Source organism: Gossypium hirsutum, chromosome A04 (genome assembly GCF_007990345.1).
Source record: "Gossypium hirsutum isolate 1008001.06 chromosome A04, Gossypium_hirsutum_v2.1, whole genome shotgun sequence".
In the NCBI taxonomy this organism is placed as follows: Eukaryota; Viridiplantae; Streptophyta; class Magnoliopsida; order Malvales; family Malvaceae; genus Gossypium; species Gossypium hirsutum.
The window spans coordinates 5,939,896-5,963,219 of record NC_053427.1 but is presented as its reverse complement, the minus strand read 5'-3'; the positions used below and the strand labels follow the sequence as shown (position 1 = coordinate 5,963,219).

The 23,324-nt window shown below is 31.5% G+C and overlaps 1 protein-coding gene across 4 annotated transcripts; it reads right to left on the bottom strand.

Annotated features, from left to right (window-relative positions):
* Positions 1-2,366: 2,366 nt before the first annotated feature.
* LOC107948635 (ribosome biogenesis protein BRX1 homolog 2) lies at positions 2,367-14,597 on the bottom strand. 4 transcript variants are annotated; one of them, XM_041110806.1, is made up of 7 exons: positions 14,124-14,597; positions 13,777-13,850; positions 13,523-13,626; positions 13,167-13,280; positions 13,027-13,095; positions 12,863-12,961; positions 2,367-2,674 (listed from the first exon to the last, which is right to left on the bottom strand). In XM_041110806.1, the coding sequence occupies exons 1-7, from the start codon at positions 14,330-14,332 to the stop codon at positions 2,507-2,509; spliced, it is 837 nt and encodes a 278-aa protein (XP_040966740.1). In that variant the 5' UTR covers positions 14,333-14,597; the 3' UTR covers positions 2,367-2,506. The 4 variants fall into 4 exon arrangements, with proteins under 4 accessions (XP_040966740.1, XP_040966741.1, XP_016738748.2 ...); XM_041110807.1 differs by having other exon boundaries at positions 2,377-2,674; positions 13,179-13,280; positions 14,124-14,594; XM_016883259.2 differs by lacking the exon at positions 2,367-2,674 and adding an exon at positions 5,010-5,512 and having other exon boundaries at positions 14,124-14,588.
* Positions 14,598-23,324: the final 8,727 nt, after the last annotated feature.

Below are 23,324 nucleotides of genomic sequence, written 5' to 3'. Positions count from 1 at the left end.
TATAAATAAAAATATTTTGATGACTTTCACCCGTAAATGTAAAAACAAAAACACTTAAATCTCAATTTTTACGTTTTTGACTATAGAAATCAAGTAATTTTCATTATTTTTAAGATGAAAAAACACTTAAAATTCTAAAACTAATGAAGAAGAGGACTTAATTTGACTCTTTTTTTATTGAAATTTAAAATTTCAAATAAAATTTAATTAATAACATAAGATTCTCAGTTTTACTCAATAATATTTCCACAAAATTCTAATATCTGACGTTGGATAATTGGATTGAAGCATAAAAGTAGAGAAGAGAAACGACAAATACCAACCGACAAGTGCACATGACTATCCAGAGATTAATGAACTGTCAAGATCCGTACGTTTCACATGTGAAGAAGATAAGTCAACAAAAACAGTGTAATTAGCTTACAACAATATTTATTTATTTATTTATATCTGAAAGTAAATCAAAGAAAATATAGAAAAGAAAATACGGGAGATTTAGTGAGAGGAGAGGTAGCTTATCGGTCATATTTGTCAGTAAAACATCAACAACAAAACATGGAATTTAAGATTTTATAAATGTCTGTTGCGAATCTTTGTTTGGATTATTACAACATCTTTTTTTGTTTTGTTGTTTGGTTTTTTTTTTTTTGAAAAATATTCGACATTATCTGTTGGGAATTTCAAGCCATTCATTTCGAGTGAAGATTGTCATGCTTGTTTTATTGTATATATTTTAAGTTTGTAATTGTTTTTTTTGTTTTATCTTTAGAAATACAATATATTTTATCACTACATTTAATATTCGTTAATAAGTTTAATTAAATATAAGGTTAAAATTTAGAGTTATTTATTCAACTATAAAAAAATAAAAAGTTTACAATTTAAATACGGACGTTACATAATTTCAATCATTTTAATCACTCCCATTAAAATCACAAATGAAAAGTTGACAATTAACAACCCTCAACTTCAATATGGAAACAATTATTAAATTTAATGTCTAATTTGAACAAAAAAATTTAAACTTAATAATTGTCAAATTCAAACAAATAGTGATTTAACCTTTTAAATATTAGAGTTTGGACTCGAACGTATATCCCAAAATAACCATGATTAAAGGAAAACAAAAACAATTATTAGGAAACAAAAAAGAATTTCTAATTGATATTGTTGTTGAAATTTTCATCCCTACCTCGTACCAAGATGATCATATTTGAAAAGAAATAAAGAAGCAAAAAACATAGTGTCCCCGTTGAGCCCACCACATGAAATGGGGAATGGGCGGGCCATTTAAGTTGCCTCAGTTGAACTCTTATTTGTTTTTTTACAAATGGTGGCGGTGAATTATCGCAGCCGAGGATGGTTCAGTGCTCATACGTGATGATTTTGTACTATATGATGCCCCAACCCATCAATCATAAACTGCTCAATCCATTCGTTATATTACTAAATTTTCGTCAAACAGCTTCTAACAAGTTATACAATATTACTTTATTATTCAAAAAAATTATTTTAATTATTGGTTGTTGAAATAGTTGTATATTTTTCTTTATTCGCAACTCTTGCACTAATCCAACGCTCTTATTCTCATTTTCTACAATTTAATATTTTTTTTCATGAAACAACTTTGAATATCACCAATTTGTGAATCATAATCCAAACAATTTTTTCATTTGATCTCTAACATTAACCGTCAGTTCGACTTGGATCTAAGATATGTTCTTCAACTCGTCAATGGGAATCAATCTACCATATCGATCATCAAATTGTCGCTTAATGTACTTTAGAACTCTAATAGTCATTACAAGTAGAGGTTTATTTATACTTTCTATGTCTATAAATATAAACTTAATTTGGATAAGCATTGTAAACATCCTTATTGATGAATAAAAATACGTTCTCTTTTGCTCTCCTATTTTACTTGTTCTTTTACTTTCTTTATTATTTATTTCATAACCACATAATACTTCCAAAATTTTCTAACCTTCTTCTTCTTAAACAAAAATTCTGAAAAAAATAAAATTTTCTCAAGCCCAACCAAGACCAAACATATGCCTATTGGATTCTTCTTTCTTAATCATTGACCACGCAGTTATCATTGTTATTTTATGTCAAGTATTTTATAAAACCAATAGCAATAGAGAAAAAATAAATAAAACATCAAAATATTCATAATATTTATAAACATCAAAATCACGATGGTTGTTGTGATTGTAGAAAGCAAGTTGTAAAGAGTAATGGGATCCAAAAAAGAAGTCCTCAAATGAAACTTTAGATCTTTTATGTATAGCCTTCCTAAAATATACGCAAAGAATAGTTATACAACAAGTGGCATATTTTGTAAGACGTGGGAGAGATGTAGATTAATTTACAAGAACTTGTTACAAATTATGGGTAATGAGTGTTAATGAAATAACATTCATGTTACTTGTAGTGAGTAAATGGGAGAGAAATTATGAAGATAGTGGATATAATAGTAGCTTTATGGAAGTTACACTCATGTAATTCATTTTGGCAATGAGAATGCTACTTGCAAACTTAAGTGTAAATATACAATTTGATTGACTAGGAGAGGGAGGGGAAAACACTTGTACTCCATATAAAGGTTAAGAACTAGCATTCTTCTAAGCCTCCAAGCTATGCTCTCCAAGACATTTTTTAACATGGAGTGATTCTGCAATGGATGACATTTCTTTACACTACTATTGATAAAAGTGTTAATAACAAAAAAACGAGTATCTACAATTTCAAAATGTTAACACTATTGAAAATGTAAAATTAGCACATCAAGATAATATTTGCAAACCAAACGTGATACTATTATGTAAGAATCTCACATTACCCTTGAAATCTATCACAGACCTAACCAAATCCCCCTTGATTGTATGTAATTCATGTTCAAGTTGATAACAATTTTTTTTTTAAAAAATCACAATTATTAAAATTGAATTGAAATTTTTTAATTTATAATTTATTTAAAAATTTTCTAATATAAGAATAAATATTTTACATCTAAAGTAGTAAAAATTACACCAAAATTTATTTGAAACAATTTTTAGATCTATCATTTAGCATCTTCATGGCTCACTCTATTAAACAAATTTTTAAAAACCAAAATACTACACATCAACCACAATTTATTTTTTAAAACTAATCCAAAGCATCATGTTATTATCGTTTTTGAAGTTGCAAATATATTATCATTTTTTTTGTGAAAGTACCAAAGAAGTTTTTATACTAAGAGTCGGATTGTATTTTATTTCATTTATTCAAAAAATGAGTAAAACATTAAATTAAAGAGTAAATTAATCATTCATTAAAAATTATATCCATTTCTACTATTAAGTGATAATATGACTAATCGAACAAGTAGGCAGTGACATACGTCATGCCATATGTATCTCATCAAATATTAAAAAATATTGCAAATAAATAATTTTTAATATTTATTTAAAAATCTATGTTTAGGATAAAGGGAAACAATTGTTTATCATAGGCAAACAATTGTCCAAATGCATATTATACATGATTTTTCAAATAATTACTAAATTTGTTCGGATTTCTTTTGTAGTGATTTTTAAAAACAAAAATTTATTTAATTTAATTTTTAAATATTTACTGACATGGCAATCAATATAAGGTACATGCAGTATATCATCGTTGCTTACATGCTTTGTCAACCATGTCATCATTTAATAATTGAAATAGGGATTGATTTGGTCTTTGACTTATTTATGGCAAAAAAGGCAATTATAAGACCTACATACAACTTTTACCTATCATTTTCATATTAATGATATTGAAATAAATCCATGTTAATGTTCCACAATAAGTCAATCATGGTCAACATTTCTGGATTACAAATACCTCAATATCAATAACTTTCTATAACACATCCATTAATGGAATCAAAACCTCAATGACAAAAATGAAAACTTAGAATGCCAAACCAGGCTCCGCAATTTCGCATCAGACACGAAATGCTTTTTCCGGACATGAAATGCTTTTGCCGAACACCGATCCTTTTCACTTCCAGAGAAAAAAAGATCTTGAGGAACATTAATCCCTCCACATATCTGCAAATTCATCTGGCTCCAATGGATTAGTGATTAGTGTTTAAATTATACATTATTTCGTGGTTGATTACTCCTTTATTAGCTATTTTGAGTTGCTAACTTGGCATTTTTCATTCCTTTTTGATTTAGGACATTGAATTGCAGAAATTGAGCTTAAGTCGACGAAATTGAGCAATTTCGAATTTTTTTGATACATGGCCGAATTACTGGGCATGACTTGGAGCATGATGTCGCTGACGTGGTGCCCAGTCAGCCATTTCTAAAAGACATTTGGCATGAAGAAAGAGACTTAACCGCCCATTTAAATTCAAATTAGGATTAAGATTTATATTTATTTGTTTATTTAGGATTTTTACTCTTAATTTTGAATGCTACATTTTAGAATTTTTGAGGACTATAAATACCCCATTGAGGTAAGCCTCAAGAGGGGGACGGATCCATGAGCATTCTTCACTTTGCATTTATTAACCTCTTTGTTTCTTTCTAGTTTTAATAAATTTCTCTTTTTGATTTAGTATTTGCTTTATTTTCTTAAAATGCTAAGTATGGTCTCTACCATGCTTAGCTAAGTTTTCCAAAGCCAAAGGCTAAAGCGATGACTCGGTTCTAAGTCGTGAGAATCGAAAAGCACTTCATACCCTCGAGGATTACATTTTCAGTTTTTTGGAATCAATGATTGGTAATCGACCATCCTTTTATAATCAAATCGGTTTGATTTCAAAAAGTGCACGTTGGAATAAAATTCGGTTTCGATTAACAGTTGGGAGGAAGGATCGGCCTGTGGCACTTCGACTTCCTGTGAACACGCTTAGCGGCGGTCCGCTAAGGGAAACTGAAATCAGGTTAGATTCTTATTTGAGACGACAGAATTCGAGTCGGGTTTTTCCAGATTTTCAAAGCATTGAATTAATAAGCGATTGACGCTATTAGCTCTTAAAGAATTAAGATCTAAAAATTGATTTTAGATTCTCGATTCACTTGAGAGAAAAAAGTTATAGGGGTTGGGCCCTATAGGCTGTAACCGGCATGTGCCTAGAGGTAAAATCCCATTCGAGGATCGATTTAAATCGTGGCAAGGTCTTTAGCCCAAGGCTGACTTTTATCTCTTGATTTCAATTTCAATCTTTTTAATTTACTTGTTTAATTTCAATCATTTACTTCACTTCAAACAAACCCTTCTTCTACTCCTCCCTTTACTCATCACGCCTAAGCAAAGTTAAAAGCAAGAAAATTATCAAACTCCTAGTCCCTGTGGAATCGACCCTTACTCTCACTATTCTACTTATTTCAATCATTTTATCGAGATTAAGGCTATTTATTTTTGACATCATAACGACAGCATGTCAATTAGATAGCTCATGCATTTTCCTCCTTATCTTAGCTTTAACTTTCTTAGCATACTTCCCGGCCTTCTGCTTTTTCTCCAATGCTCGGATCTGCAAATGTTGGGAACGGAAAAAACATAAGTGGCAATTATTGTAAAGGATTTTTGAGTTTTTTTTAGAGTAATCAAGGAGAAGAGTTTTTGTAAAGGCTAGTTTTTGGAGAGGCTAGTTTTTTTGGAGATTAATCAAATATCAAAGCAAAAAAGGTTTCTTGGTCTATTCTCGTTTTAAGTTCTTTGTTTGCTTATTGTTTTCCTTTTAGTTTTATTTTATTTCTTTTATACGAAAGTAAAAATAAAAGGAGGAAGCTTTCTCATTTTTACCGATTTTTTTTTGAGGTCCGGCTGCCGTGTACGGTGGCACCCGACGATGGCCGACGGCAGTCCAGTGACCGAACGGTGGCCGACCTTGTGGCCGAAAATCACCCATTCTCTCCCTCTCTTTTTTTGTTATTATTATATCTTTTAATATTATATTATATATATTCTTTTAATATATTAGGTATATTCTAAATTCTATATTACGTATATATATTATACTATTTTATGTATATATCTTTAATACTATATTATTTATATATATATATTTTTTCCACATGTTATTTTATGTATATATTTTAATTATATTATGTATGTATTTTTTATACTATATTATGTACATTACTAGTTATATTTTCACTATTTTCTATATATACTTCAAACACTATATATAGTATATTTCTAACACTATTACTATTTATAAATATTTATATATATTTTACGTACATACTCTTAATATCTTTATTATGTATATATTCGTTGTTTTTATTTCACATTGGATACTATTATTACGTTTAATATATCGCATGCATTGTTATCGTTTTAATATTGTTGTCATATTTATTATTTGTTTCAATGTATTTCCAACTCGTTTATTTTTGTCTCCCGCCTATTTTATATCATTCTGTTGTTCATTACTTTAAAGATTTTTATTCATGTTTTTACTAATTTCAATAAATAAGGCAATGTTTCGCATTTTGGAATATCGAAGAATTGTGCCCTAACTTACGAGGTTTCGGTTCTCTTGTTGGTTCTAAATAGCTAAATATCCTTTTGAATTTTAAAATGCACGGATTTCCAATTTAAATTAAAAGACGACCTTGTGCTCGGGAATTCATGGTATTGTGTCCTAACTTACGGGATGTGATACTCCGATATCTCGAGATAAGGAAATCTTTAAACAAATCGATTTAAGCTAATTCAAGAATTTTAAAATCAGTATTAATAGAAAAGATCGTATTTCAAGTTCCTTCCTGATTTTTAATTTTCGACATTAAGACACTAACTAATCAATTCGGTACCAATTTTTTGGGCGTATCGAGGGTGCTAATCCTTCCTCGCACATAACCGACTCCCGAACTCATTCTCTCAAGTTTCGTAGACCAAAGGCCCTGTTTTTGTAAACTAAAATTGATTTATTAAAACAAAGGTGATCCGATCACCTGATAAAAGATTGGTGGCGACTCCCGTTTTAATTTTCACTTTCAAACAAAGTCGATCTCGCTCAGACTAGCCTTTAGCTTAATTATCGAATTATGGCTATGATGTTGCTGAAGTAATCTTTCCAATTCAGCCACCCGAGCTCGTAACTTCTCCTTTTCATTTTGGGTTTCTAACAAACTCTTCAGAATGTCCTCTCGTACTCGGGCATCTTGAAATCTTTTCTCCCAATGGTCGGCTCTAGTCTTTTCCTCCTTAATCTCTTGATGCCATTGCTCCGACGTTTTTATTGTTATACGAAGCTTCTTGTAATCGGTTTTCAGACTATCTAAATCTTCCTCAGCCTTATTCTTTCCTTTCCTTAACTTCTTGGCCTCTAGCTTGTGGATATCGACGTCTAACCCCAACTTCATTTTATCTTTTTCTAGCTGTTCTATCTTCTTCCCTAACTCTGAGTTTCTTTTCTCAAAATCTTGCTTAATGATCTCTAACTCGGATGGGATGACCCGTAAATGCTCCTTTATCGGTTGTGTGTTCCTTTGATTCTGCCTAAAAATGTTATCATTGACTCTCCTACCCCACCACCATTCATACTCGGGGGTCGTCATCGGGCCTGCAGTGAACCCTTTCATTCTTTGAGTTTGGTTCCATGCATCTGATATCTCGCGAACCCTCTTTTTATAATTGTTGTATATATAGGGGAACTCACATTGTGCCAACCCTTATGTCACCAGTATAAACTGCCTTGATCGATACTGCCTTAAGACCATCAGTGGAGCGTATCAAATGGCTCTCCATTACAGAGAACAGCTTCACCACTCTCAAAACCAGATTAGAGATAGAGATTATGTCATGGGCGAAGCTATAGCTCAGGTTCGGGAGATAGCTGATCACTTGCAAACCTTGGCAGTTCAGGCTGATATATTAAGCTTAAAGTACGAGTCGGAATCAGACCGAGGCTGAAGCTTAGCTTGGCTTTTTAGGAAAGTTAAGACTTTGGGCATTAGGGCGAAGTCGTATATGTAATCATCCGTTCTATGTAAAGAAAATTTTCTTATAGTAAAGTTCTTCTAATGAAATTGAATTGGAATTAACGCCTCTTTTTGCATCCATTCATCCATTCATTACATATACATATCCCATAATCATTCGCTAAGGTTAGAATCATATAATTCGCAGTTGCAACACTTCAAATCTGGAACCACGCCATTCGTATAAAACGCATCGACAAGCTAGAGCAATGGAGGCTGAGTTCAATGAAAGAATCGAAAGGATGAAAAGAGTCCAGAAGGAATTACAAGAACAACTGGCTAAGTCACAGCAAGAAACGAGAGATTTGATAGTAAGATCTCGAGAGGAATCACTTGAACAAAAGGATCAAATGGCTAGAATAATGGAGATGATATCAATTTTGGTCAAAGGAAAAGGACCTATGCAGAACCCCGACAGTATGAAACCTCAATCAAGAATTAATCATGACCAGGATCCACTCTATCCCTCAAGATTCACTCCATTACATGCCCACGTAACACAAAGAGGGTATACTCAAGGGGAATCCACAGGCTTGGAACAACGACCTATGCCATTTGCTCATCTAGGACAAGAAACATTTATGTCAAATCCCGGAGCAACCCCTGCCAATCCTGTAGTTCTAAATTTAGATGATCCAGTCGAAATAGCCAAGTTGAAAATAGATGATCACGAGGCTCAAAAGAAGTATAGGAGTTTGGAAGAAAGACTCAAGGCAATAGAAGGCACACGAGGCTCAAGAGAAGTATAGGAGTTTGGAAGAAAGACTCAAGGCAATAGAAGGCACTGAAGCCTTCTCGGTACTAGGTGCTAAAAAACTCAGTTTGGTACCTAACCTAATCCTGCCTCCGAAGTTCAAGGTGCCTAATTTCGAAAAATACGATGGGACAAGATGTCGAAAAGCACATCTTGTAATGTTTTACCAAAAAATGACCGGTTACGTGAATGGAGATAAGCTACTTGTATATTATTTTCAAGATAATCTAGTAGGATCGGCTCTTCAGTGGTACAACCAGCTCAGTAAGGAAATGATCCGATTTTGGAAAGACTTGGCGTCGGCATTCTGTGAGCAGTATAAACATGTATCAGATATGGTGCCTGATCGGATGGCTTTACAAATGATGAAGAAAAAGCCGTCAGAAATTTTTAGACAGTATGCGCAGAGATAGAGGGACGTCTCAGCCCAAGTGGAACCCCCACTAACAAAAACGGAGATAACCGTCCTTTTTATCAACACCTTAAAGACGTCGTTTTATGACGAACTAGTAGGAAGCACCACGAAGGACTTCGCGGATATTGTAATATTCGGTAACTTATAGAGAACGCCGTCAAGAGCGGTAGAATGAAAGGTCCAGAAGGTTCAAAAAGGACAGTGCCCATGAAAAAGAAAGAACCAGAAGCCCACATGTGGGAATAGAAAGCCGTTATGCCCCTAATCCATATCCAAACCAACCCCGACCTCGAAGTTATCCACCTCCAAATTTCTATTATCCCCCTCAAACCCCTTACTACCAAGCACCACCTCCTTCCTACCCCATATACGCCACGAACAACCAAAAACCCGTCACCACATTCCTCACAAAACACGGTACCCGCTCAAAGCCAGCCTAGAAACGAACCAAGACCAGTAAGGCTTAATCCCGAGAGACCACAATTTACTCCTATCCCTGTGTCGTATGGGGAATTGTACCCAAAACTTTTGGAGAAACAACTGATTTCTCCCCATTACATGGCACCCCTTAAACCTCCATACCCAAAGTGGTACGATCCAAACGCTAGTTGTGCATACCACGCGTTGAACCAGGGGCATTCCACGAAAAATTACCTAGCCTTTAAGAGGAGAGTTCAAGGACTCATTGACACGGGTATCCTACGATTCGATAGTACCAGTAACGCAACTGAGAACCCGTTCCCTAACCATGCTGAAGGGAATATGAGCACAGTGGGGAAAGAGGACGAATGGAAAGTCAAAAGATATGTTTCGGAAATAAGGACATGTTTCGAAAATAAGGACGCCTCTGTAGAAAATTTGAGAGGTACTGGTTAAGAAAGGATTGCTTTGTCACCCCGATAGAATTCTCGAAGAAGAATGTCAAAGTTTTTGCAATTTCTATAGAATTGTAGGACACGATATTCAGTCGTGTGAAGAATTTAAAAGATTGCTTTAAGATCGGATGGATAATAAGGAGATTAAGGTCCTTAACAAGAGGGAAGAGACCAACAAAAGAGAAGTATGCACCTCTGACAACCATTCATCAGGTCTTCCTTATAGCACGGATCGACCGTTAGTAATTTATTACGACGCGACGAAAGAGCCGGTGAAACCAAAAATGATAATCGAAGTACTGTCTCTTTTCTCGTATAAGGACGACAAAGCCGTACCATGGACCATGGAAATATGACATCAATATCGTCACACCGGAAGATGAAAAGCTTAAAGTCATAATTGGAGACGTTGGAGAGGTAGGTCATTTTACCCGAAGTGGAAGATGTTATTCGAAAGAGGTCGAACCAGTGAAGAAGAACAGTGACTGGAAGCAAAAAGGGAAAGCAGTGATGCATGAGGCCGAAGTCAAGCAAGAAATTTTACCTGTGCAAGAAACTAAAAAGCCTATGGATGAGAAGGAAGCACAAAAGTTCTTGAAATTTATCAAACACAGTAAATACAATGTGGTGGAACAATTGAATAAGCAACCAGCACGAATCTCGATTTTATCTCTGCTGCTAAATTCAGAGTCACACCGAAATGCTTTGCTGAAGGTGTTGAATCAAGCTTACGTGGCAAACAATATATTCGTGGAAAAGCTGGACAAATAGGAAAACAACTTAAATGCGGATAATTTCATTTCTTTTAATGATGACGAAATACCACCCAATGGTAGAGGCTCCGTGAAAACACTACATGTTACGACGCGTTGTAAGGGCTACATAATACCGAATGTGCTTATCGATAATGGCTCGGCACTCAATATCATGCCTTTGGCCACGCTTTCCAGAATTCCGATAGATCTGTCCTATTTAAGGCCCTGTAATTCCACGGTAAGGGCATTCGATGGGACAATGCGTGAAGTTATGGGAAAGATTGATATCCCTTTAGAAGTAGGCCCTTACATTTACAATGTCGAGTTCCAAGTCATGGACATCACACCCTCGTACAACTGCCTTCTGGGAAGGCCCTGGATCCATTCTGCTGGAGCAGTTCCATCCTCTCTCCATCAAAAAGTAAAGTTCATCATAGATGGTTGTTTGGTCACTGTTGAGGGGAGGGAGAAGTTTTGGCGGAGAAAGTTATTGTAAAGGATTTTTGAGAGTTTTTTTGAGAGTAATCAAGGAGAAAAGTTATTGTAAAGGCTAGTTTTTGAAGAGGTTAATTTTTTTGGAGATAAATCAAATATCAAAGCAAAAGAGGTTTCTTGGTCTATTCTCGTTTTAAGTTCTTTGTTTGCTTATTGTTTTCCTTTTCAGTTTTATTTTGTTTCTTTTATACGAAAGTAAAAATAAAAGGAAGAAGCTTTCTTATTTTTACCGAAAGTTTTTTTTTGAAGTCCGACTGCCGTGTAGGTAGCACCGACGGTGGCCGGCGGCGGTCCGGTGACCAGACGGTGGCCGAAAATCACCCACTCTCTCCTTCTCTTTTTTATTATTATTATTATATTTTTAATATTATATTATATATATATTCTTTTAATATATTAGGTATATTCTAAATTCTACATTACGTATATATATATTATACTATTTTATGTATATATCTTTAATACTATATTATTTATATATATTTTTTCCTACATGTTATCTTATGTATATATTTTAATTATATTATGTATATATTTTTTACACTATATTATGTACATTTTTTTTTATATCTATTTCATAGATATGTATATATTATATATATCTTAACATTACTAGTTATATTTTTACTATTTTATGTATATACTTCAAACACTATATATAGTATATTTCTAACAATATTACTATTTATAAATATATATATATTTTACGTACATACTCTTAATATCTTTATTATATATATTCGTTGTTTTTATTTCACATTGGATACTATTAGTACGTTTAATATATTGCATGCATTGTTATTGTTTTAATATTGTTGTCATATTTATTATTTGTTTCAATGTATTTCCAACTCGTTTATTTTTATCTCCCGCCTATTTTATATCATTCTGTTGTTCATTACTTTAATGATTTTTATTCATATTTTTACTAATTTCTATAAATAAGGCAATGTTTCGCATTTTGGAACATCGAAGAATTGTGCCATAACTTACAAGGTTTAGGTTCTCTTGTTGGTTCTAAATAGCTAAATATCCTTTTGAATTTTAAAATGCACGGATTTCCAATTTAAATTAAAAGACGACCTTGTGCTCGAGAATTCATGGTATTGTGTCTTAACTTACGGGATGTGATACTCCGATATCTCGAGATAAGGAAATCTCTAAACAAATCGATTTAAGCTAATTCAAGAATTTTAAAATCAGTATTAATAGAAAATATCGTATTTCAAGTCCCTTCCCGATTTTTAATTTTCGACATTAAGACACTAACTAATCAATTTGGTACCAATTTTTTGGGCGTGTCGAGGGTGCTAATCCTTCCTCGCACGTAACTGACTCCCGAACTCATTCTCTCAAGTTTCGTAGACCAAAGGCCCAGTTTTAGTAAACTAAAATTGATTTATTAAAACAAATGTGATCCGATCACACCTGATAAAAGATTGGTGGCGACTCTCGTTTTAATTTTCACTTTCAAACAAAGTCGATCCCCGTTTTCAAAAGAATGGTTTCGACAGCAATAATGAGTAAATCCATAAAATTATCATTACCCATACATTATTTGCACCATAAAAATTATGATTAATGTAAAATCCTCTAACCTGGTTAGGCGATACGTAGAAAGGATTCTCATATAGTGTTGGACCCTTGAAGCTGCCAATGAATATCTTGATCGGATTCAAACAAAATCTCGGACCAACCTGCACGGCCCTAGTACGGAGTATTAAATTACAACATAATCATATCAACAGAAACCAATGCATACCTCAATTAAGGTCATTTTATTGAGTCCCCCTCGAGCCATTTTGTCAGATTCATTATGAGGAACAGATATCTACATTAGGAAACAGCAGTATTAAAAGTGATATGAAAAGTTAATTAATGCATGAACTACACAAAGTATACCACTTCACGAACTTGGTAATTGCGGAACCATATGTGGTCATCGACAATAGAGAAAACAAAGATGTGATCATGATACAGTTTAGATTTCCGGTGCTCCTTCAGAGTTCCAAATATCTGACACAAAAACAATAGAAAATAAAGTGTCATGGAGTATTCTCATTTTCACTACTCAGTACGGTCAACTGTTATATCGAACAATCTTCACATTGTTCCGCTAGTCAGGAAGTAAAAGCATTAATAAAGGACAGACTTGAAAAGAGTAATGGTCCACCTTAATCGTAAAAAATTGTCTATCATTCATATCAAGTATTAACAGAGAGAATTTGCATCTGTAGTAATAAAAAACATCAATATACCTGTATGATCATCTCCTTCAGAAGCTTCCAATGAGCATCTTTTTCGAAATTACTCGAGAAAGTCAAAAAAGGACCAGTGAGCTTCAATTCTTCCATAGTATGCACTGAAAAAAAACAGAACAAACTTCTTTCAAAACACAAGAAATACAAGAACTAAAGAAAATGTAAACAACATCAAAAGAACATAATTATGTAATATGATCAAAGTCATGATAGAGCATTTTTTTTAAGAAATCAAATCAGAAAATCATTACCAGCATTAACCAAAAATTTCACAGATTGACCACTAGGAGATCTTGCCATCCACATATAAAGATCTTGATGTTTCCTACACTGGAATAAGCACCATTTAAAATGAGTTATTATTAGACATTTAATAATCAAAAAACAAACAAGAAGAACAACCCCTTCACTCAATAAGTTCATTCAAGGTAGCTCCTTTGCTACTCCTTGATTCAACCTTGTTATCTTTCTTGCAATGAGGCAAAACTGAAACCAAATTCAACATCAAATGCCTATACCTACAAAAACCCACTCAACCCAAGTCAGAAACAAAATCAACCAAACATTTAAGGCAAAGAATTATTATTTTTAAACTAACCTGTAATTAATACGGCGTGAACATGTTACCATAACTTTCGCTTTGTTTCTAAAAAATTGGGAAGAATCCGTGTTAGACTGAGTTTGTTGCTTAGCTTCGTCCTTGACTTTCCAACCCAAAAGAGTCCTTGTTGGTCTCTCTGGAGCTCCTTCATCTTTCTTTGTTGGTTCTGCTGTCTGGGTTTCGCTGTGTTTTCGTTTCTTCCCCATTATGAGGGAATTTGATGAAGCTACTTTTGGGTTGTTGGCTGCTGAAAAAAGGGAAGATTCAGGGTCAGATAAACCCTATTCAAACCCTAATTGCTTTTCCTAAATGGGCTAGTCTAGGACTTGAGGACGTCCATGATTGAATGAATATCCATGTCCAAATTGTAAAGGATTGAAGTTCATGTAGACCGAAAGCAAAGTGCTGTTTTGGTGGGTTTGGTGTTTGAGTTTTAAATTTTGGGATAAAAGTATCATCCACGCTAAGAGTTATTGCATTGCCTGCCCTAGTGAAAAAAAAATTAGTTTTTATATTTTATCATTGTTAAAATTAGTTTATATAAGTCAATATCAAATACACATGGTACGCTATATGTTATTATTGGGATATTTTGTGTTAATTTTTAACTGTACAAATAGATGAAATTTTTAATAGAAAAAATTAAATTACTCTTAATATAATGTAGAGGAACTGATTTGCTTGATTTTGAATTCCACTCATTTTAGTTCTGGTTACTTTCTAGTTTGAGTTATTTCCAATATAATTCGTTTGTTTTGAGTTAGGACTATTCAAATTTGATATCGAAAATTTTTGGATTAGATAATTATAAATTTAAATTATTTTAAATTTTTATTATTTTGATTTGGTAAATTTAAATTATTTATTTACATCACCTTAAATTCAAACTATTTTGTGTTCGATTATTTTTAAATAAAAATTAATTAAGTTTGAATCAAATCAAATTTATGATTCAATCAAATTCGACCGAATTTATATTGAAAACTAAAGTTAGAGTAGACTATATTCTAGTCTTACATTAATGATAGTTTTGTTTCTATATAACGTGCCATACAAATTGATTTCTTTATCAAATAAAAAATACTATTTGTAAAATAGTTTTTTAATATTAATCTATAAATTCCCTTAATAGGAGGATAATGTATTTTATCGCACTCGAACTTACGTTCTCTCATATTGAAAATAATGTCAATGCCAATCGAGCTAAAATTCAATCAGTTCATACAATAATAGTTAAATTTTTAAATAGATTATACTTGCACGTAGATTTAATTTAATTTACAATGAGATAAAATTTAAAATTATACATGAACTTTAATTTGATGTAATTATTATAAAAAAGATTTTATTGTGATTCAAATATCATAAAATTTTAATTTTGATTTAATCTTATACATTTAAAGAAATAAATATATTAATTTATTTTCAGTCAACATATTTTTGTAATTATTTATAATTTAGAGTCTAAAAATTTAGGATATAAGATATAGGGTTATAAAATCTTATAAAAACTATTAAATTAATTTTCAGATTTATATTAGTAATATTGTCTAATCTTAAATCTAAAAAATATTAAATTAGGTTTACTAAATCTCTTAAATTAAAAAAAATGGAATGAATGATTGTGATTAGCATTAATTTTTTTAAAAAAAATTAAATTAGTTTTACTCAATATTATATTAATAAGGTTAGTGCAAGCCGCGATATATTTTAAAAAAATTAAATTAAATTAAAAAATAAATTATATTAGGGTGATTTTATAATATATATAATTTTTAGGCACCAATAAAATAGAGCCACATCATCAATTTTTAAAAGTATATAAATATAATTATATACTTAATCATATTTAATATATTCCCTAACTTAATTTAAGTTTAATTAAATTACTTAACAAATTAAAGTTTTTAATAAATAAATATACACGTTTTTCTTTTATAATTTTTAAAATATTTTAGTTTTTCTTAATTTGATGTCCCAAATTTTTTCCTCCATTTTTAATTTTCTATTTTTAATTCTTAATTTTTAATAAAATTCCATATAAATAGTACTTTTTCAATTTTTAATTCTCTGCTAATGCTTTTATTTTTAGGTATTTTTCAGTTTTTTTTCCCAATTTTTGCTTATGTTTTTTTATTAGTTTTTTTAATTAATTATTGATTTAAGCATTTTCAACTTTTATAGTTTTTAGAAATTAATGATATGATATTATTTTATTGATATCTAAAAAATATATATTCAGATGATTATAATAAAAATTATTTCATAAAATTATGGAAAATAAATCTTCAAAGATAATACTCTAATGGGAAAAAAATTGTATAGGGTTGAAGTTGAAGCTTTAAAATTAAGAATTAAATTAAATTAAAAGTCATTTAAGATAATTTAATTGTAACTTATCTGTATTACCAAACCAAATAAACACATTAAATATTTTTGAAAATATGTAATTTTGACTTTGCAAAAATTTAGCTTAACGTAGAAGTAATTTTAAAAATATAATAAAAATATTATATAAACGTCAATGACACAAGTTCAAATCAATTATCTCTTTCTCTCCCTCAATATTGTAATGATAATATATATGCATATGATTTTGAAATGGAATATTTGAAAAAAAATAAATTCAAAGTAATATATATATGTCACAAATTTTTTTATGATGTGTAAGTGTACACAGTTGTTCACAAGTTATATAGTAGTGAATATTAGAATTATCGTCTCCTCAAAGACTGATTTTAAACCTATAACTACAAAATTAACAAACGGCATATTGGAAATTAAATAAAAATATAAATTTAACATATGTCTATGTCAAGTTAACATCAAGATTACAATTGCAAGTCATTCCTACAATATTATGCACGGTAACAATATATGTCTATATTGTTACAAATTTAACTTCAAAGAAGTTAAACATGCACCATTCAAGTTTTATTTCCATTAATCACAACCGTCTCAAATTTAGTAATTAATTCAATTACCTACTAATGTTGATCAAGCAATACTAAACATTAGACATGAAAATCACTTGGATGAATAAACATCAAATTACATCAAGCATTCTTAGCAAAGTACCAATAATCTCATTATTTGTAACACCCCTAACGTGTATCCGTCACCAGAATAGGGTTACGAGGCATTACCAAACTTATACATTAGCATTTGTATAAAACCGAGTAATAAATTTGCATTTAAATCAAAACTTTTCAAATTTCATCAAAAAGTCCCTAATATGGGCCTACGGGGTCCAGTACATGCTTTGGAAGTGGTTCGGGACTAAACTGGCAACTTTGGAAATTTATCCTTGAAGATAGGGACACACGCCCGTGTGGCTTGGGACATGGCCGTGTGGCCAGCCCGTGGGGATCCCATGGCCGTGTGGCCAGCTCGTGTGAAATTCTGACTTGCAATTTCTTAAGTATCAAAGGGGCGCACGGCCTGGGCACACGCCCATGTGGCTAGGCCGTGTAGAACACTGATTTTTCACCATTTTTAAGCCATTTTCACATGTTTTTGACACATGACCATGCTTGAAACCCGTGTCCTTCACACGACCAAGACACACGGCTGTGTCTTTTGCCCGTGTACTATCCTGACTTCATATTTAAGGATGCAGGGGACACACGGTCATTTCACACGCCCGTGGGCTGTCCGTGTGTCACACATGACCTAGACACAAACCGTGTGTCTTACCCGTGTGGACGAAATAAGACCATTTCCTAGCCCTATTTCTCACGCAAACTTAACCATTTTCCTGCATGAAAACTTACAAGTATATACCAACCAATTCAACAAATTTCTAACATTCAAAACAACATGTTTTTTATATTAATCCACAACATATCAATCTTAAACATGCTCTACTAATCACTCTAATGACTTGATTACAAACCAAAATATTAAGTTGTTATTTGGCCACAAAAGCTTATACATTATAACAAAATAGATTTATCATTTCTACCAAAATGAAGGAATTGATAGTGTGATGATAGCTCCGACCCAGTTCCAACCTTCACGAGCTTTGAAAAATATAAAACAGGAAAAATATAAACCTAGTAAGCATTAATGCTTAGTAAGTTCATATAACTAAACTACGCTTACCATTCATATATAACAATTTAATCACACATAAGGCAATTTATCCATCAATTTAGCAAACTAGCAAATATGGCCTATATAGAATCATTCAACCAAATTGGTTAGTACAAAAACATTATTATGCATAGATGAGCTCATTATGTCATTTCTTCTTATTTCATTTGTTAATACATTTTCGTTGAATCTTTGAATTTCCAATGGACCTGTCTTTTTCTAGTTGTACACTTGAGGTGCACATTCCCTTTTCAAGTGGTACACACGAAGTGCACATAACCTTTTCAAGTGTACACATATAGTGTACTTTTCCTTTTTAAGTGGTATACACAAAGTATACCTTTCCTTTTCAATACTACCCTTTCGGGTCACATTCCTTTTCATGATGAGATCAAAGGATTATCCTTTCGGAACAACCTTTACTGCAACATATGCAGGATCTCATATACACGGTAATCACCTGTCCAATCGGAAATCAATATTCAAATGGATTCATGTATTATTTCATCATTTACAAGTAAATCACAAATCAACATTGGTTTATTACATGTACATATCAGTTACAAATAATGATTCACAATATTCAACAATCAATTCAACACATTTACAAGCTTAATTTAGTTATACAAACTTACCTTGACAATTGATCGTATTTACTAATCCGAGACTTTTTCTTTCCCTCGATCTTTTTCTTTGTTCGACATTTTCGGATCTATATAAATAAATTTAATCATCAATTCTATGATTTTTACATTCAATCAAGCCCATTTCACATTTTAGGCAAAAGTATCATTTTGTCCCTAAACTTTTAATTAATTCTAGTTTCATCCCTAGGCTCGGAAATCAAAATTCATGCAATTTACTCCTTATTTCTAACTTATTCAAAATTCCAACATAACGTTTACAGCACATGTATTTCATAAATTTCAGAATTTTTCCAAGAATTTCACTACTTTACAATTTAGTCCTTACACATGCTTTCACAAAAAATCACTTTGTAAAAGTGATTCATCTATCAATAATCTTTCATTTTCTATCAAAAAATTTCAATTTTCAGCATATTAATCCATGGGTAATTTTCTAAACTTTGGTTTTCTTTCAATTTAATCACCCAAATAAAGAAATTAAGCTTTCCCATCTCAAAATATAAAAATCACTAAAAACAGGACATAGAACTTACCAATTTAAGCTTGAGAAATTTCCTTTCTCTCTCCTAGGGATTCCATGTATTTTATGAAGAAGAAGAAGATATAAAACGGGTTTAATTCTATTTAATCATTTATCATACTTTATTTAATTCAATTTCCAATTTAGTCCTTAACCTTTTTCAATTTTTCCAAGGATGACTCATTAAAAATATCTACATATTTTTCATCAATGGTCTAATTGCCATATAAGGACTTCTCACTTTTAATTCTATAGCTATTAATCCTTATAACTTACTAGAATTCAACTTTGACATTTTATTCAGTTTAGTCCTTTTTGCAATTAGACACATATTTGATAAAATTTTTCTATAAAAATTTTCATGCAATATTCCTATCATAATACCTATCATTTTATGAAATTTAAATAATTTCATTTTTCGGACTCGGATTTGTGGTCCTAAAACCACTATTCCAATTTCACTGAAATTGGGCTGTTACATTATTAGGATTCCATAGTTATTCTAGTTAATAACATTTAGCGCATAGTCGTCAAAGAAAAATCAATCAAACAAATTGCAGCCATGGTTTCACACAATAGAAAAATGAAATAATAGATAAAGAGAAAGGCGAAGAGATGTTGAGTCGAATGTCGGTGGTTCTCCGTAAATTGTTCGCGTCTTATTCTTCCTCCTCTTCTCTGCTTATTTTTTGACGCACTTGCTTTGTAAATTCCTATTTTGAACCTGGTGGCTCTCTTTCTTTGCTCCAAATTATAATATTTATATCTCTTAAAGCATAGTAAAATAGGTCAACCATTTTTCTTTTCTATCTTTGTCCTCTTGTAAGCGATTTGGACTTTCATATTCTTGCCTAGCCTATCTTTCCGGTCCTTGGTTGTTATCAACACTTAATTGAGAGATATTTTAAGCCCAAAAGCTGACATGGTGCTCCTTAAATATGAAGTTCCTAACTTGTTCCTGTCAGTATGATGTTGTGACATTGCTACAGCATTGAATGTCGCTAGGTGAACTTCAACACTTTCTTTTTTCCACATCTTCAATGTTCCACCAACCACCTTCAAGGATAAAAATTCATATTTTTAGCATATAAATACGTTATTAAACTAAAAACTTCAAATATTAACTACTAAACAAAATATATTTAAAATGGCTACTAAAACATTCCCAATCACTTTTAACTTGAATGAAATATAAGCTTAAAAAGTAATAAAATAACTCAATATCCTATAGTTATCAATATGATGCTTATACCAGAATAAAACTTGTAACACCCTATACCTGACCCAAGTGATTAGTTCGGGTACTAGGTGTCACATCAACCTAAATAACTTAACAACATTTCAAACCTAATAAAATTTTCACACTTAAACAATATTAAATTTCAAAGTTTGACTTCTATTATAGATTCTACCGTATGTGTTTTAATTCTTTACAAAATTTCCTAACAGACGTTTACAACTTTGCGATAAGACTATAATATAGGTTTAACCAACTAATCCCTTAAGGCGTGGCCTATAAGGGTGCCCTTTTATATACATGAAACAACCTCCTTGCCCAACTCCAATACTGGTGGGGTCTGGCTGGGTCCATTCTCTGGATATATAGTCTTTATTTACCCTACACCCACATAGTAAATTTTTATAAGTTTAAAAGATCTTAATAAGATTTGTAAAATAAATTCATGCAAGGTGTCATAAATCTTAAGAATTTAACTTTTTGTTTTTGTAGGAGGATTTGTGAATTTAGTTGACAAAGCCAATGCCACTTTTTTCTCTCTGAGCCGAGCAAAGAATGTTTTAGATTCATGTTGTTAAATTAATTCATCAATAAGCATTTTTTTTCACATTCTTTTATTTATATATCTTTCATTAATCCTGTTAATTGAATGTTTGTATGAATATTAGAATAGACTTACGCTTTTATATATATCTCACATGAATCAATTAGTTAACTGATTAATCGATTAAGCAAGTAATTATCTGAAATTAGGTATTTATTCAGGTTTGTTAAAGAACTTAGTATACTAGGATTGATGACCCTAGTAAAAAATCTAGATAGGTGAGACTGAAAGGGCATCCTGTTGGGTAAACCTTTAGTAGATTTGTGCTAAGCGGTGAGACCGAAAGGGTATCCGTTTACCTAAGTGAGACTGAAAGGGTATCTTAGGTAATAACTCTTACCGAAGATGAGACTGAATGAGTATTTCTAGTTAAGGGTCCTAAATACTTCAACTAAGGGTAGTTATTAGCTTAGTTAATAATTAAGTAATTCAATTGACTCTAAGATAAGTAGCTCGCCTCATCGAATCTAGGAATAGGAAGTTCCGATAATATTAACTTAGGTTTTATTTTAGTTGTAATTCAATTAATTAAAAGTTTATGTTGAAGTTACACTACTAATTCGTGACTTGATTAGATTAGTAATTATTTTCAAATAATTAATTTAATAACAATTTTCTCCAATATAACAATCCATTGGGTATAATCCTTAGAATATTTTTCAAGTATTTCATTGTAAACTAACTATATTTCAATTTGACATGTTCACTTGTAGGCACCGCACTTCAATTTTGTATTTAAACTGCATATTTATAAGTTTGGACATACGTATGTCGAGGAGGCAATCACCCTGACAGATAGAAAAATACTATGAAGCTCCCCTTTAATTTTAGCTCGATTAGTTAAGTAGTTAAGCCCCTCTATACATGAGACAAAAAAGTAAAGGGACAAGGGGTCAAGTGATTGGACCCACTTAATGTTGGAAAAATTAGTTTAGAAAATAGTTACTTCAGGTAAAGTGGAAGTTTAATTTTGTTTTTCTAAAACTGAGCATTTTTATTATATTTATAGTAATAAACTCTAACTAGAATTATACCCGTGCTTTATGCGAGGCAGACACAAGTTGATTATGACTTTCAACCGAATGTCCTTATCTGTTATCTTTGAACCACAAATTGCGTCAAGTGTGCCTTGAGCAACACAAACCAAAACACAGAAAAGAAACAATTTGCTTAATTTCAATAGGAAAGTAAGTTCTCTCTATATACCGGTAAAATTCATAATTGTTTGATAATAAAATTTATTCTTAGTAAATAAATTTCCACTAATTTCTAGCAAAATAACGATTTATGAAAATTATGTGTTAATAGCTTAATTGGTGCTCTCTCTATTTATAAAGAGAAATACAAGAGTTTTGATTGAATAAGTCATTGATAAATGCTACTATTTAAATAGAAATAGAATCTTACTCCAACTAGAGTAGTAGGGCAACACGCCCTTGTATTTTCTACTAGGGTTGTTGCCCCTCATACAAAACCTTCCTTTTACCACAAGTGTAGGAAAGCTTGATATTGAATTTTAATGCATTAAAAATATAAGTACCATTGTATTCTCATACATTTTCTATAATAATATGTTAGGAATTTGGTGAAAATGATGTGTTAAATTTGAAGTTGAGTATGAAAGTGAATATATTTACTTTCCATGGATTAAATGTGTTAGGAATAATGGTTTGTTAAGTTACCTTAATCATAACTTTTGTATGAATTAATAATGTGAATGACAATTTGGTTGACATGAAATGATTAATGAATATGATTTGGTACATATGAATAAATATGGAATGTGATATTAATTAGGTAAATGTGTTTAATTTGTCACTTGAATAATTTTATTATAAGCATTACATTTCAACAATTTTGGACAACAGTGCTGGTGTAACTTTGAAAATTCACCAACAATTACAGAAATTGAATTAAAAGTTGAGCTACATATGGCCGGAAAGCTTAGTGAGCCTAGTTTTTAGTGGAACAAACAACACTTATATTTTAATTTTACATTATGAGAAAATCTGTTTTAGTGAGGAAATGTCAAAACTGTTGGCGGCATCCCGTGTTTTGGCTTTGAGAATTAAATTATTAAAAATTCTATAAAAAT

Bases quoted from the DNA above. Each gene is read 5' to 3' on its own strand.
- LOC107948635 (XM_041110806.1), bottom strand. From the start codon at position 14,332: ATGGGGAAGAAACGAAAACACAGCGAAACCCAGACAGCAGAACCAACA. The intron at 12,962-13,026 runs GTATGCATTGGT...AGGGCCGTGCAG, and splicing joins ATAAAATGACCTTAATTGAG to GTTGGTCCGAGATTTTGTTT. The intron at 2,675-12,862 runs GTTAGAGGATTT...CATCCATTGCAG, and splicing joins TCTACGTATCGCCTAACCAG to AATCACTCCATGTTAAAAAA.